We start from the raw sequence: 15,983 nt of genomic DNA, 5'->3' as shown, positions 1-15,983 counted from the left end.
TAGCAAATCTGAAAATCTTTGCTGCTGCTTTTCCATCAATATATGCATTTTGCTTTATATAGAAAATGTATTCCTTAGGTATATACATATTAGATTTACTTCACATTCAGTCTTGATTAACAGACTGCAAAAGTGTTTCACTTACAGCTTAACCAAAAAAGCTCTCTGTGCCTCAGTTTCACAGTTTGCCACAGCAAGGAACAGACTAAAAAAATAATAATGCTGTCAGATCAAAATACTTTAATAAAACTGTCCTTGCAGTTGCAACATGGCAAGCCTCACTGAGAGACATTTTATAGCTTACAAAAATGAAAATTGAAAGTAAAAAACATGTTTTGTTGTGGTAATTGCCTTCTGACTGGGCACCTGCATGTCATTAAGTGTTTTGCCAACCCGGAACTGCAGATGCCCATGTGAGAAACCAGCTTGTTGCCCTTCTAACACGTCTAAGCTTGAGATGAGGAAACAGGAACTGCAACTGAATGAGAATTAAATATATATTAAAGATACAAATAAACAGTGGCCCAAAAACTATTTAGACATTTAAGCCAAATTTAAAAAATGTACTAATGTCATTGCATTAGATGACAAAATAATATATGAAAGCACCTGGTATTTAGGCCTGACCTGAACAAACTCAAATATTTTGTTTGTTAGGTTTTAAATTATAAATAAAATAGATCTAATACTGTTCAAAATGAAAACCAAAAGTATTTGAACTAGTGCTGTCAAAATTAGCGCATTAAAGCATGTGATTTTTTTTTTTTCAGTTTAAACACGTTAAAAATATCTAACGCAATTAATGCAGCATCTATTTTTTCCGTCATAATTTGGCTAGTGTTACATTACATGATCACGCTCTTATTCATGCAAATGCTAAGCAATCCAAACGCCACAAGACCAAAGTCCCTTTAAGACAAGTCATTTCACTCGGCGGCCATCTTTGAAACGCCTCTCGGGCAAGCAAGTGCAGCTCCTATCTCTTTGAATGGGGAAACATCAAATTCTCCAAAGCTGTTTGCCAAGTTTTCGATTAAATTTCATATTTGAAATCAACAATGAAATCTGACAACAACTGTCTCATAAATTTTTTTTCCAAACGCTCGAATCATGACAAAAAAACTGTATTTTTTAGGCTGGATCAAGCTAATGCGCATGCGCAGACCTAAATGCGCGTCTCTTGTGCCTCGTTTCGGAGGCGCGCGTCTGACTGTTTCTATAGAAACCAGTTCACCCAAAAATGAAATTTCTGTCATTAAGTACTCACCCTCATGTCTTCCAAACCAGTAAGACCTTCGTTTGTCTTCGAAACACAAATTAAGATATTTTTGATGAAATCCGAGGGTATCTGATCCACGCATAGGCAGCAACGTCATTGCACCTTTTGAGGTCCAGAAAGGTATAAAAGACATCGATAAAATAGTCAATGTGACTACAGTGGTTCAACCTTAATGTTATGAAGCGACAAGAATACTTTGTGTGCACAAAAACAAAACAAAAATAACGACTTTATTCAACAAATTTGTCTGTCCCCTGTCATACTGCTACGCTATTGTCATTGCAGAGCTTCCGTGTTTATGTCCGAACGTGGGCTCAGTATTGGCCGGCTCCTGCGTCAGCATCACACGCATGCAACGTGCTGTTCACGTGACCAGAACAGGCCAATACTGAGCCGGCGTTCTGAGGTAAACACGGAAGCTCTGCAACAAAAAAAACAGCGAAGCAGTATGACAGGCAAATTTGTTGAACAATGTCGTTATTTTTGTTTTGTTTTTGCACACAAAAAGTATTCTCGTCCCTTCATAACATTAAGGTTGAACCACTGCAGTCACGTTGACTATTTTAACGATGTCTTTACTACCTTTCTGGACCTCAAAAGGTGCAGTGATGTTGCTGCCTATGTGTGGATCAGAAACTCTCGGATTTCATCAAAAATATCTTGATTTGTGTTCTGTTAGACAGGACGGAAGGCCACAGGTAAATATGATACACTGTAAAAAATCAAAAGTTGAGAAAACTTAAAAGTTTAAGGCAACAAACTTCAGCAGATTTTTGAGTTTTCTCAACTTGTTTTTGTAGGAGATTTTTGAGTTTTCTCAACTTTTTGTTGTATAATCTGAATACAACAAGTTAAGAAAACTCAAAAATTTGCTGAAGTTTGTTGCCTTAAACTTTTAAGTTTTCTCAACTTTTGATTTTTTACAGTGCATTTATTATAATGGGTTTATATGAAGATTGTTTCAAGTTCACTTAAATTAAAAGTTATTTTTTTTTAAAAATTGATAGCTTTTAGTTAACACTGTAATGTTGAATGTCTATAATTAATGTTTAAAAGATGTATTTCATAGAGACATCAGTACCAGTATTAGTATTAGTGATACGGGCCTTCATTCATAAAAAAAATATGCCATTAAACAAATATTTAAAATATACTGTCTTTAAGTTGTTTCTACATTAATTTGGAGAGTAACTGTGAAATTATTACAATATAAAAATATTCAAAATGACAGTTTTTAATCACGATCAATCATGATTAATTACAGAAAAAATGTGTGATTAATTTGTTGTTATTTTTTTAATCGATTGATAGCACTAATTTGAACACTTTCTGGTTGTCAAAAATTGTGCCATGACAATGTCCATAGTGATAAACTACTGTGTTTTCCATTGGGGCGCCAGTTTGAACATAAGGAGAAATGATACCATATATCCACTAGAAACCACGCTGAGCCAAGTGGGTTAAAAGCAATGGTAAAAATAGCTTGGAAAAGGTCACTGGTTAGCATCACTGGTCTGCAGATGCTACTTGGTTTATATTTCACTATGTAATGCAATGACATTCATATATATTTAAGTGCATTGCAAGCGTCCAAATACATTTTGACTTTTGACCCAATACTGCTGATATAAATAAACACAAAGCTTATTAGGTGACCTAAAAACCATCTCACAGCAGAGAACCTGCTTCCTCTTCTTTGAATATTATTTTAAAAACCTCCTAAGGCAGCAGGATAGCTAGAAGAACACTATTGTTTCAAATTTTTACAAACCTCCTTGGATGTAACAGAATATTTAAGTGTTGCGTTCAATTGCAAATCAAATGTTTTCAAGTCCTGTCCTAAAGGCAAAATTTAGCTAAATGCATTATGATGACATCTGAAGCATTCAACGACTGAGTCCTTGTTTCTGATTTGCATGCTATGTGCTGCCTTGGGGGTAAAGAAGGACATTTCATTCTTTTGGGGAAGAGGAAAAGTAACAGTCGCACTAATGCTCTCTATTCTATGTGTTTTCTACCTTCTCTCTCTTTCTACAGCAATTCCCACCCACAGACATTACGGGCCAACTCAACTTGTCCGACCCGTCTGTCAGCACGGTGGTGTGAGGCAGAGAGAGAGAGGGAGAGTTTAAGATAAAGACATGTTCATTCTTTAGAGAAAAACAAGATGGAACTAGAGAGGAGCGTTGTAGTACCACTCCTCTAGGTTTTGCACAATGGATCCATCACGAACGAGAACTACTGAGCCATTTCACCTTTATGGAGAGCCGATGGATCCTGTCTGAACTTGACAGTGGACTGAAGGGGATGGCATGACACTTCAATGCACTGGAACGCTGCCAACACACAGACCATATAAACACATAAACACATACACCTTCATGGTTTGATGCTAAACTTAGTATACACTATCATCATCATCATCATTCCATCCACCATTCCATCCACTACTTCTGTATAAATTCTTTATGATTATGTAGAAATATTTCTTATAAGTATTAGTGATTATTCCTATGTTGATTTAGTGATTTAAGTATTGTACAGTATAATTTAGAACAAAGAGCAAAACTTTTCATGTCTCAAGGCCGATTCTAAGGCCGGTATTTAATGAATTTAACTAGCTGTAATAGGTATAAGATTAATTATATTAATCATTTACATATGACTTTGAAACATATTTATCTTCTTTAAATTTTTTGTTTTACTTGCTTTCTGTTCATTGTTTTCATTCTTTGTCTATATAATCTATAAAGCAAAATGTCAGCCAATCAAACACATAAGCTGTGCTGTTTCAAATATCATTGTCTTTCATATTTTATCATCCCTCTGCATGTAATATGCATGCAAATGTGTCCCTCAAGGATTATGGACAACAGAAATATATTGTATACCCCCCTCCACACATCAGAAAAAATACAACTAAGATTTTATATCTAAGATGTGGCTATTGCACATCAATTACTTGCAAACTCTCCTTCAAACTCCACTAATACGAACAGTTCTTCCTCTTTAAAGTTCGTATGCAGTCGTTCTCAACTTCAGTCTGAAGGGTGCATCAAGGGGCCGAGTTTTTCCATCCAACTAGCACTTGGTATCTCATGCAAAATCATCTCTGTGTGTCATCCCAATAGACAACCCCAGAGATCTTTTACATGAGAAAACCCCAAGTGTGCCCCTTTATTTTCGACTCTGGTGCTGCAGTTTCGTATACACCTATTGGTTAGATGGCAAAACTGGCCCGTTCCCTAGTTCTGGGGTTGAGAAACATCAACAAAAGCTGTACAAAATAAGGACTGATTACTGTAAATGTTCACTTATATGACCTATGGAAACTCCCCTGTAAGAGAGATCACCTACCTAGCACTTTAATGTGAATCTGTCAGAAGCTATATGCATATGGAAATTATGCAATTTGCCAAATGTTGATTGTAATACTCATTCTTGATATGAAAATGCACATTTGAGAATGTGAAATATGTTATATGTAACTGTCAGCTGTTGGATTTTAACAAAACACTCCTTTTCTAGTTTTCATATATCAATTTAGACAGATTTGTTTCTGATATTTCAGAGTTAAACTGTCAAATTCTTCTAGTACATACCGCAGATATCATCTGTTAACTAACTGTTGACTTCTACTACTTTAGGTTTTAGCCTTTTCATACTGACAGGTGTATGCACAGTATGTTTTTCTCATTGCTTGGGTCAATGAATTTGGTTTATACTCTAAAGGAACAATGTATTATACCTGATTTCAGGGCATGTGAACACTGAGTTCAGTTTATGTTGCCTGGACTCCTAGATTGCCATATGACTTGTTGATAAGGAAGTGTTTTTATGAGAAATTGTCACACTGTAAATGACACACAACCACAATAAGATAAAAAATGACATCACACATTAAAAAAAAAACATATCCTGAGCATAAGTCTTACTTAAATAAGTGCTACATCTGTTTCAGTTCATTTTAGATATTTCTTCAAACGAAGACATAATGTTTGCATTTTGACAAAAATATTTAGAAATAACATTTCTGTGTGCCAATAAATTTGTGCCATGTCAGTTGCAGACCACAACTAATTGTCTTCTCAATTCTGTGAGCATAAGGTGTGTAATAGTATTATATTGAGATTTGAACATTTAACTTAATTTCCACTTATCATATATAATTGCAGTGTACCAAGACATACACAGAAAGTACTTCAGTAAATAAAGACTACATTTCCCAGAAAGTTCAATATTAGCTACTGTCAGTCCTGGAGAGGTGGAGATGCATAGATTAGTCAGACGTGTAAGTTATGGGGGTAGTGGTCAAAAAGTGACTTGTTTACCTCGCAATACGAATTTGAAAGTATGAGGAAAACGCCTGACAGCCTATTTAAGAGGCGGTATCATTAGCGAGGGCAGACTGTTCCTCTGCAAAACACTGACGTCTGTAACAGGTGAGTTTGCTTTATTCTTTGCTCTGCACAACTACATGATAGATCAATTATTAAAACACGTTCACTCTGTCGAAATGATTTTAAACTGTTTAACACCATCTAGCGACACGACAAACGGTTCCATTATTGTCAATAATGTGCGCGCTTGCGATGTAGACAGTGTGGTATCATCTTACCCGTTCTTACGGGGTCTCTCTCTCTCTCTCTCTCTCTCTCTCTCTCTATTCGACTGACTGAACGCAGGGGGGAGATTCTCCCATTCAAAACAATCCTTTTTCCCCCCTAAAACGTTGTACTTCTCTTGAGTGAATCATAAAAGTGGAAAAAAGTGAAAGTGGAATTTTTTGTAGCGGTGTTTACTTTTTTGCTTTGACTCAAGTAATTCAGTTTGCGCCAAAACTGCACCGCTGTCGTCACTGTCGTAAATCAAGTTAACTGAAATAGAAATTAAACGACATAAAGATTCTTAAAGCGTGAATGAAATTCCGTGGTAATTTGTTATGGATTTACATTAGTAACGATTTATTTATAAAGAAAATGCGAGTGGTGCTGGTTTGTGGAAAACTCACGTTGCTATGGTGTTGCCATGGCATTGCTACGTAGTTGCTAAGGGGTTTGGGATGTTTTAGTGTGTTTCTATGCAGTTGCTAGGGTGTTCTGGGTGGTTTCTTAACTGGTTCAGTTCCAAAGTGTCCACCCCGAAGTTTCTATTATGATATTCTGGTTTCTAGATGATTTGGTTTGGATCCGCTCCCTCTTTCAGCAGATGTGTGCATGTGTGTGGTCCTGGTAAACCCTACATTATGGGGACAAACCATTATGTCCTCATAATGATAGTTGTACCAGCATGTGTGTGTTGTTGTTGTTACTTGCACTAGGCTGCTTAATTTAACCATATCACTGTATGTTTCTTTTTCAGACACTGACTAGCAGGTGGTCGTGACAGTTGCTTTGTGTTCAAGAAGCTTTTTCTTTCTATGATGATGGGTGAGAAAGAAGCATGCTTATTTTCACCTGTTGCTCCCGCTGGGACCTGGATTAAACACTGGCTGTCCACTCACTTTACACCTAAACCCTCACTGGAGGAAGCGTCCCACAGTGACCACTGGTCATCTCACCCATTTTGCACCAGAAAGAGACTTGTGGTGGCCCTTCTGGTCATTTTGGCCTTGGTTGTCATGATACTGCTTCTACTGCTCAATTATTATTGCATAATGGTCTGGCACCTGTGTCAAGATGGGGACGCTGTACTCCCAATATTTCAAAACACTACGCCAGAGCTGGAAATGCAGGACTGAGATTTTACACAATTGAATGTTTTGTTTTTTTTTGTTTGTTTGTTTTTTTTTTTTTTTAAGATTTGGTGCACCATCTGGGATGCATTTATGTGTTATGCTGCTGTGTTTTTGAGGAGCTGAAATAACAGTTTCCAGTGTGAGATTTTTGTGTGTATGTGTTTTTTTAAGAAGGAAATTATTCACACTGCCAAGTTACTCAGTTCCTGAATTTTTAGTTTTGTATTTATTTAAATGACGTCCTAAGGTTTTCCATTACATGGTCTTGAAAATTATGCCCATTTAGATGTGCAAAATCACTATGTATTCTCCATCTATATAAAATTGTTAATCTTTATCTAGTGGCGCTTGAAATGTAGTTAAATACTGTTCATAAAATGGTTCTTGTTCCAAAGTTTGTGTTGACTGCTTGTGAATCTTTAAACTTTAATGTCTTATGAGAAATGTTTTCAATTCTCATTGCAAGCACTCAGATCATAATATCACTTAGTATATGCTTTTATTGAACAGATTGTATTGTAAACACTAAAACGAAAACATAACCTGTTAAAGGGATAGTTCACCCTAAAATGACAATTCTGTCATCATTTACTCACCCTCAAGTTGTTCCAAACCTGTATGAATTTCTTTGTTCTGCTAAACACAAAGGAAAATATTTGAAAGAATATCAGTTATCAAACAGATATAGCCCCTCATTTACTACCATAATAGGAAAAATAAATACTATGGTAGTCAATGGGGATGAGATTTGTTTGTTTACTGACATTCTTCCAAATATCTTCCCTTGTGTTCAGCAGAACGAAGAAATTCATACAGGTTTGAGGGTGAATAAATGATGACAGAATTTTCATTTTTGGGTGAACTATCCCTTTAAATTTACAATCTGGTTGTTTGGCCTTAATTTAGTCATTCTATTTTGTCATAAAATAAGGATGACTATCATGCATTCTAGTGCAGAGTAATTCACCAAAATATAGATGATGTCACACATTTCTTCATCCTCCCTTTTCAACACCAAACAGGACATTCTTACCACACATAGTGCATTGTGGATACAAAGTAGGCCTGTTAATGCAAAGTGCTCCTGCTCTTGGCAGGAATTATCCTATTCAGAGCATGTTGTCTGTGTCAGTTGAATAGAGGCAGTGAACACTGAATGAAGAGAAACCTTGTAAATAAAACTGTTCTCCATCACATTAGCCCTGCTGCTGCACAACAAAGACTAAGACTCAAGATTCTAGTCAGATGCACCAGTGGACACACCTTCAGAAGTCACATTTTAAACAGATAATATAAAAGAATGAATGTTTGGAATACTTCCTCATTCAACAAAGATAAAAAAAAAAAAGATAATTAGTGCATGACGTGCTGTGCTTCTACTCTAATCTACAACAATCTACAGTTTGTTCAGTTAATGAACTTGAGCGGTTGAAAAGATAAAGTATGTGCACGTGCACACACACACACACACACACACACATATATATATATATATATACATACAATGTTTCTTTGACAATACTGTAACTAACTGTTTCTATTAGTGGGGATTATAGAGAAGTCTGGACTCTTGTGAAGGAAAAGGCTGGGTGGAGGGGTTGCCCTTCCTCCTTTGCCATCAGAATTGCACCAGGCAGACCCCAACTCTACTGATGGATAAACTGTTTGTTAAGTTTGTTGCCTCAGGAACGCTCCTTCTGTTTGGAATTGTGTCCATTCTACTCCTAACTGTACCTATACATGAACTGAGAGAGCCTCCGCAGTACATGGTAAATATTATTACTTATAAATTCTTGAAAATTAAACATTTAAAACATTAAACATCTTTCTTTCTTTCTTTCTTATCTCCTTCCTTCCTTCCTTCCTTACGCTAACTTGCATGTTTATGCAGTTTATCTTGATTAGAGGGAGGCAAGATTTTGGCAAATGATACAAATTAGGAGTGTGTTGTTTTGAGCACACACTAATATGCTGTGCTAGTTGTATAATGGGTTTTTTTCCTCTCATAGTAGTTCTGAATAGTACTTTACCAATGTATATACTTTGACATTCACCCTCAGATAGGAATTCATATCCAATCTCTGGGTCATAGGCAGCAACATCAAATCTGAAAGCCAGATCCTGAACCCCAAGTACAAATCTGAACTTACATTATAACCAGGTACAGTGTATTTAGTCAGTTTTGTAGCCATGGGGATGGGGAGATAGCCTTCACATGGTAAACACTGATAAAAGTCATTTTGTTTCTTCCTATTGAGAACCCTGGAACAAATGAAGATGCACACTCAGAACAGTTTGTTATATCAGACTGTTCTGGGAATTGCATCTCCAGGAGTGCGTCATTGGTCACTAGGTACATGTAAACCTCTGGGAACTGTGGGTAAATAACTGCGTGACATGTCACAGAAACACATTATGTACAAAATCTTATAGTTATTGTACTGGAAATATGCTGGCTATCTCAAAATATAGTGACTTCTGTGAATAAATCACAGTCAGAACATTTGTTATGACAATACATTCTAATCACATTAAAAAAGCGAAGTGAACATGGATTTTTACATTTTTTGGGCTCTTTCTCTCTTCCATTGCAGTATGGGATTGTGCTGGATGCTGGCTCCTCACATACTGCCTTGTACACCTACAGATGGCCAGCGGACAAGTTAAATGGCACAGGCGTGGTTGCCCAGCACAGCGAGTGTCATGTCAAAGGTCAAAGGACTTGCTGAAATTCTTTAAATTTATAGGCAGATTAATGGTGAAGATATTTGGCATACAGATAAACATCTAAACAAAACACAAAAGCACAAATATGCATGTTATGTTTCAAGATATTTTAATACAGTTTCAGATGCAAAGACTATACAATATATTTTCAGGCATATGAAACTTTTTCACTCTGTGCTCTTATATGCTTGTTTAAGATTTTCTCTGTTGTTTAGCTACTATTTAAGTTTTTAGTAAAATAGTAAATAAATAAATATGTGTCTTGTGTTTCTTTGGTGCAGGAGAAGGGATCTCAGCTTATGCTGGTCAGCAGGGTGCAGCAGGCCGTAGCCTCGAGGCATGCTTGAAGCAGGCCATGCGGGACATTCCCCCAGAAAGACATCAACGCACCCCTGTATATCTGGGAGCTACTGCTGGCATGAGACTTCTGAAGTTAGTGTGGTTTTTCTTCTTATGTTGCTACATGATGTTTTGAATGTTTTTATGCATACATAAAAAGAAAGTTTTTAAAGAAAACTTCTTTTTACAGACAGTTTCTGGATGTCAAAAAGGTAATGTTGCTGCACTGTAAAAAACACTGGGTTAAAAACAACCCAATTGCTGGGTAAAATTAACCCAACATGTGTTCTATCCTATATTTACCCAGCAAATTGGGTTGTTTATTTAACCCAGCATTGTGTTGATTCATTTTTACTATAATACTATCTTATTTTTTTCTTCATGCATGAATTAATGTTTAAATCCTCTCAACTTTTTTTTAAATACTCCACACAACCACTGGTTTGCATGATAATTCCTTTATTTGCGATCATATTTTATAATATAGCATATTTTATATCGTTTTAATACATATCGCCTACATTTAAGCTCATTTAATAAATATTAGAAGTAAAAAAAATTAAACATTTAGAAGAAATTCAAGAGTAATCGACCAGTCTCTGTTGTCCTGTTTCCACCGTAACGACGCTAGATCTCGTGCCGGAGATGGCTCGCGTTCGGCGGGGGGAACTGCTAACTTCAGACCGCCGCCTGCGTTTCACTCGTAGCCGAAAAATGCTGTGACTGGCTCCAACCTGTCCATAACAATCAGTGTGCAGTTCTGGGAACATATTTTAACATCCTAAGTATTTATATTCTGTATCTTTTTGAATAAAATCAAAAAAGTATGCAAGGTATCAGGCGTTTCCATCACGCGAAAGGACCGATGCGACACACGTTTAGGTGACTCACATCGCGGCCCTGTGTGTTGCTTTGCATAAAATTAAACGATATACAGAACAATAACGAATTTTTGGATGAAACGTACACAATCCTGTATTTTACCGAAGACATGCACCAATTCGACGGAGCTGCACTGCTCTCTCCTGAAGAGGTCGCAAAAAGCCCGCGATAAATAATTTAACCCCTGGGTTGTTATGTCTGACCCAGGATCTGGGTAACACAAAAACTACCCAAACACTAGAAAAATAACCCAAAGAAATGACCCAAAAAGGCTCAACGCAGGACTTGGGTAGAAAAATAACCCAAGATTTTTAGAATGTGAAATAATGTACATTTTCAGGAAGATTAATGGTAATATTTCGAGATATTTGAGAGGCTGCTCACTGCAGAGCCATGGGTGGAGCGTGAAGTCCACCTTCCTCTCTTGGATGTACTGTAATTTGGGTGTTAATGGGTGAAGCTAGAAGGTCAAACCACACCCTAACTCTACTCATAACTCTATCCCTCCACCCATTAGATCCACAGAGGTGCCACTGGACTAGGTCAAGCTCAACCCATGATATCCAGAGAGATGGAGCTGGATTTCATTTGGTTCTGCAGTGAGCAGCACTTGAAATATTTCAATATAGTTTTAGACACAAAGCTTCAATAAAATGTGAAGGGCAAAGTCTGATTTATCTACAATATATATTCTTCCGTATAAAACATTTTTCAGATCTATTCTGCCAAGACCAAACATATTAACATTGTCGTATCCATTACCATGCCAAACACTCAGAGTTGTCATGACAGAAATTTAGTGGCTTAAGTATCCAAAAACCTTTTGGGACCAATTTAGACTATGTTTTGGCTGTAAATATTTATGTATATAATATTTGTGGTCTGCCCGAATGACTTTTTTCACTTTTACTTTCACCAGAATAACCAATCCTGACAGAGCATCTCAGGTTCTTCAAGAAGTCAAACAAAAAATCAAATCCTTTCCATTCAGCTTTCGAGGAGCAGTAATTTTGAGTGGTCAAGAAGAGGGGGTTTACGGTTGGGTCACTGTGAACTACCTCCTTGAAAACTTCATAAAGGTACTTTCATACTGTTAGAGTACGATCTTTTCTTGTCAGTGAAACAGACCATATGAATTATACTTAAGCTTTGTCTCTTCTTTTTATAACAGACTTCTAAATATTTAGCCAGTGTTTTGATTTATGGTATTCTTACTAGTTTCTTAACTGCTTGGGCCATCTAGTGGCCATTTTCTGTCTTTGTCTGCTCATTTCCACACTGTGTAGTATGGCTATGTGGGCCGGTGGCTTAAACCTGGCAGAAAGACAGTCGGTGCGCTGGATTTAGGTGGGGCGTCCACACAGATCACCTTTGAGACCCCAGAGACAGTTGAAAATGAGAGAAACCATATGACCTTGCGTCTCTACGGGCAAGAGTATTCCCTCTACACACATAGTTACCTGTGTTATGGTAAAGAAGAGGCTCTCCGCATGATCCTGGCCTACCTGGTTACAGTATGATGCATCACAAACCAAATAATAAATATATACTACAAAATTTTGTATTGGTGATAAACAAACTTTTTAGGGTTTTTATTTTGTCCTGTGAGTAAATCAGTTTACATAGTATGTGTTCATTTCAGTCACAGGGTAATACTAGCAAAGTGTACCATCCCTGCTACCCATCTGACTTCACTGATGTCTTCAAGCTGAAGGAAGTGTTTGACTCGCCTTGTGTGGTGTCAAGGAGACCCAAAACTTACGACCCTCATTCGTGGATCAGAGTGCAAGGCACCGGGGACTACCAAAGCTGCCTTGGCAACACTTCTGAAATATTTTCCTTCCACTTCTGCCCCTTTTCTCAGTGTTCCTTTAATGGAGTTTTCCAGCCCAACATCAGCGGGGGCTTCATGGTGAGGGGCCCAGAAATGCCCAAAATGGATCATATGAGTAGCATGAATAGCATCTTATGCATTTTTCTTTCTTTCAGGCCTTTTCTGCCTATTTCTTCACTCACAGTTATCTCCAGCAAAGTACAGGGATAAAGATCAGCACCTCTGCTCAACTACAGGAGGCTACACAGGCTATGTGCAATATGACCATAGAAGAGGTATAATTTGTGAGTGTGTGTGCATGTGTGTGAGAGTGAAAATAGCACAATTTGCCAATAAATCACATAAACCTCATGATAATATGTCCATATCACACTTAAATAAAAAGAAAAAGAAACAATTATATATTTATTTTGCATTATTCTCATGACACTTTTGCAATTCTCAAGCACATTTCCACCCCAAATCATATTGTGTCTGCATTTATTTATTTAGTTTTTATTTTGTATTTATTTACAACCCAAAATCTGGAAATGTTTGGACGTTTTTTAAATTTGAATAAAATGAAAACTAAAAGACTTTCAAATCACATGAGCCAATATTTTATTCACAATAGAACATAGATAACATGACAAATGTTTAAACAGAGAAATTTTAAACTTTTATCCACTAAATGAGCTCATTTCAAATTTGATGCCTGCTACAGGTCTCAAAAAAGTTGGCACGGGGGCAAAAATGGCTGAAAAAGCAAGACATTTTGAAAAGATTCAGCTGGGAGAACATCTAACAACTAATTAAGATAATTGATATCAGTTCTGTAACATGATTAGCTATAAAAGGGATGTCTTAAAGAGGCAGAGTCTCTCAGAAGTACAGATGGGCAGAGGTGTGAAAGAGTGCGCAAAAAGATTGTGGAATACTTTAAAAACAATGTTCCTCAATGTCAAATTGCAAATCTCATCATCTACAGTGCATAACATCATCAAAAGATTCAGAGAAACTGGAGAAATCTCTGTGCGTAAGGCACAAGGCTGAAGACATTTTTTGGATGCCCGTGGTCTTCGGGCCCTCAGACGACACTGCATCACTCATCGGCATGATTGTGTCAATGACATTACTAAATGGGCCCATGAATACTTCCAGAAACCACTGTCGGTAAACACAATCCGCTGTGCCATCTGCAGATGCCAACTAAAGCTCTACCATGCAAAAAGGAAGCCATATGTTATAATGGTCCAGAAGCATCATTGTGTCCTGTGGGCCAAGGCTCATTTAAAATGGACTGTTTCAAAGTGGAAAAGTGTTCTATGGTCAGACGAGTCCAAATTTGACATTCTTGTTGGAAATCACAGACGCCGTGTCCTCTGGGCTAAAGAGGAGAGAGACCTTTCAGCGTGTTATCAGCGTTCAGTTCAAAAGTCAGCATCTCTGATGGTATGGGGGTGCATAAGTGCATACGGTATGGGCAGCTTGCATGTTTTGGGAGGCACTATAAATGCTAAAGGTTTTAGAGCAACATATGCTCCCCTCCAGATGACGTCTATTTCAGGGAAGGCCTTGTGTATTTCAGCAGGACAATGCAAAACCACATACTGCAGCTATTACAACAGCATGGCTTTGTCGTAGAAGAGTCTGGGTGCTGAATTGGCCTGCCTGCAGTCCAGATCTTTCACCTATAGAGAAAAATACATCAAAGACGACCACGAACTCTTCAGCAGCTGGAAGCCTATTTCAGGCAAGAATGGGACCAAATTTCAACACCAAAACTCCAGAAACTCATAACCTCGATGCCCAGATGTCTTCACACTGTTTTGAAAAGAAGAGAAGATGCTACACCATGGTAAACATGCCCCCATCCCAACTATTTTGAGACCTGTAGCAGGCATCAAATTTGAAATGAGCTCATTTCGTGCATAAAATTGTCAAATTTCTCAGTTTAAACATTTATGTTATCTATGTTCTATTGTGAATAAAATATTGGCTCATGTGATTTGAAAGTCTTTTAGTTTTCAGTTTATTCAAATTTAAAAAACGTCCCAACATTTCCGGAATTCGGGTTATAGTTAGTTAAATTATTTTTGTTAGTTTGTTAGTTTTAGTATGTTAGAAAGTTCATTTTAGTTTTTATATGATATAACTACTATAGTTAAAAGTAGTAGTTCTAGCTCATTGTTGCACTGCATATCTGAAGTCCTGTAAATCTAATTAATATCTCCTGTTCATTATAGATGACCAGGAAATCCCCCCACTTGAAAAAATACCTGAAGGATTATTGTGCAGTTGCAGTGTATATACAAGTGCTAATGCTTAGGGGTTATAGCTTTGATGAACATTCTTTCCAAAATGTTGCTTTCCAGAAAAAGGTGAGTTTATCAACATGGTGCTCATATACTTGTACATCACAGAACCAGTTTAACTTCTGAATTTGGCAAGACGAACCATTTTTTCGGTTTGCTTCTGATTAAAATGAAAAATGTATTAATTATGTGAATGTGCAGTATGCAAAACCACACCACACTTTCAGTCTCTACTCTGTTACAGGCAGGTGAGGCCTCTGTGGGCTGGGCTCTGGGTTATATACTCAGTGTGAGCAGCCTTCTTCCAGAGGAACCTACCGGGATCAGAAAGGGCTTGTGTCCTGCGGCATGGATCTGTTTGTTGATTCTCCTAACCATCCTCCTCACTGCCACCGTCTGTTACATGGCTCTCCTAGTGATCTGGAGGAAAAGGAGGAATGGAGGTGTCTCATAGCACACTGTTATACAGTTATTTTCTGTCTTGTTTTTCTGTTTGGGCAGGCTTATCTTAAAATAAGCTCCACAATGATGATATGTTTACATGAATAATGCATTCCTATATACTGTCTGTGATAATATTGCATCTATTTTAACAGAAAGACATTTGTTTGTTTTGCCACTGACAAATAGTTACTGACAGATATGATTTATGTGCTGCATCAAACCATATGAAAGTTATACGAAATTAAATTCATGAGACAAGACATAAATAATACTAAATGCTATAATATATAAACATGATTTTCCATCTTTACTATGGTATACAACATTTGAACACTGTATTATGGTTCCATCACAGTTTTGTAAGTAAAATTGTTACTATTTCAATAGATTCCAGTTGATTTCTTAGTCTTTTTTTATCTTATGTGATACACTAATTAGCTTTATTGA

General features: G+C 37.1%; 2 protein-coding genes across 7 annotated transcripts in view; both read left to right on the top strand.

Moving 5' to 3' along the window:
* Nucleotides 1–5,355, top strand: part of LOC127525310 (glutamate receptor ionotropic, NMDA 1-like) — a 33,364-nt gene extending 28,009 nt beyond the window's left edge. For all 4 annotated transcript variants that reach the window (XM_051917778.1, XM_051917779.1, XM_051917780.1 and 1 more), the window contains one exon: nucleotides 3,317–5,355. In XM_051917778.1, the coding sequence (XP_051773738.1) occupies nucleotides 3,317–3,385 (69 nt within the window). In that variant the 3' untranslated portion in view covers nucleotides 3,386–5,355. The remainder of the gene's footprint in view (nucleotides 1–3,316) is intronic.
* Nucleotides 5,356–8,323: 2,968 nt separating this feature from the next.
* Nucleotides 8,324–15,924, top strand: entpd2b (ectonucleoside triphosphate diphosphohydrolase 2b). 3 transcript variants are annotated; one of them, XM_051917728.1, is made up of 10 exons: nucleotides 8,324–8,457; nucleotides 8,561–8,785; nucleotides 9,611–9,728; nucleotides 10,025–10,175; nucleotides 11,884–12,043; nucleotides 12,251–12,478; nucleotides 12,607–12,876; nucleotides 12,954–13,073; nucleotides 15,024–15,158; nucleotides 15,337–15,924. In XM_051917728.1, exons 2-10 carry the CDS (start codon nucleotides 8,669–8,671, stop codon nucleotides 15,544–15,546), a joined length of 1,509 nt encoding a protein of 502 aa, XP_051773688.1. In that variant the 5' UTR covers nucleotides 8,324–8,457; nucleotides 8,561–8,668; the 3' UTR covers nucleotides 15,547–15,924. The 3 variants fall into 3 exon arrangements, with proteins under 3 accessions (XP_051773688.1, XP_051773689.1, XP_051773690.1); XM_051917729.1 differs by lacking the exon at nucleotides 8,324–8,457 and adding an exon at nucleotides 9,077–9,177 and having other exon boundaries at nucleotides 8,647–8,785; XM_051917730.1 differs by lacking the exons at nucleotides 8,324–8,457; nucleotides 8,561–8,785; nucleotides 9,611–9,728; nucleotides 10,025–10,175 and having other exon boundaries at nucleotides 11,896–12,043; nucleotides 12,208–12,478.
* Nucleotides 15,925–15,983: the final 59 nt, after the last annotated feature.

Source organism: Ctenopharyngodon idella, chromosome 13 (genome assembly GCF_019924925.1).
Source record: "Ctenopharyngodon idella isolate HZGC_01 chromosome 13, HZGC01, whole genome shotgun sequence".
NCBI classification, from domain to species: Eukaryota; Metazoa; Chordata; class Actinopteri; order Cypriniformes; family Xenocyprididae; genus Ctenopharyngodon; species Ctenopharyngodon idella.
This window is presented reverse-complemented; position numbering and strand designations above follow the sequence as displayed.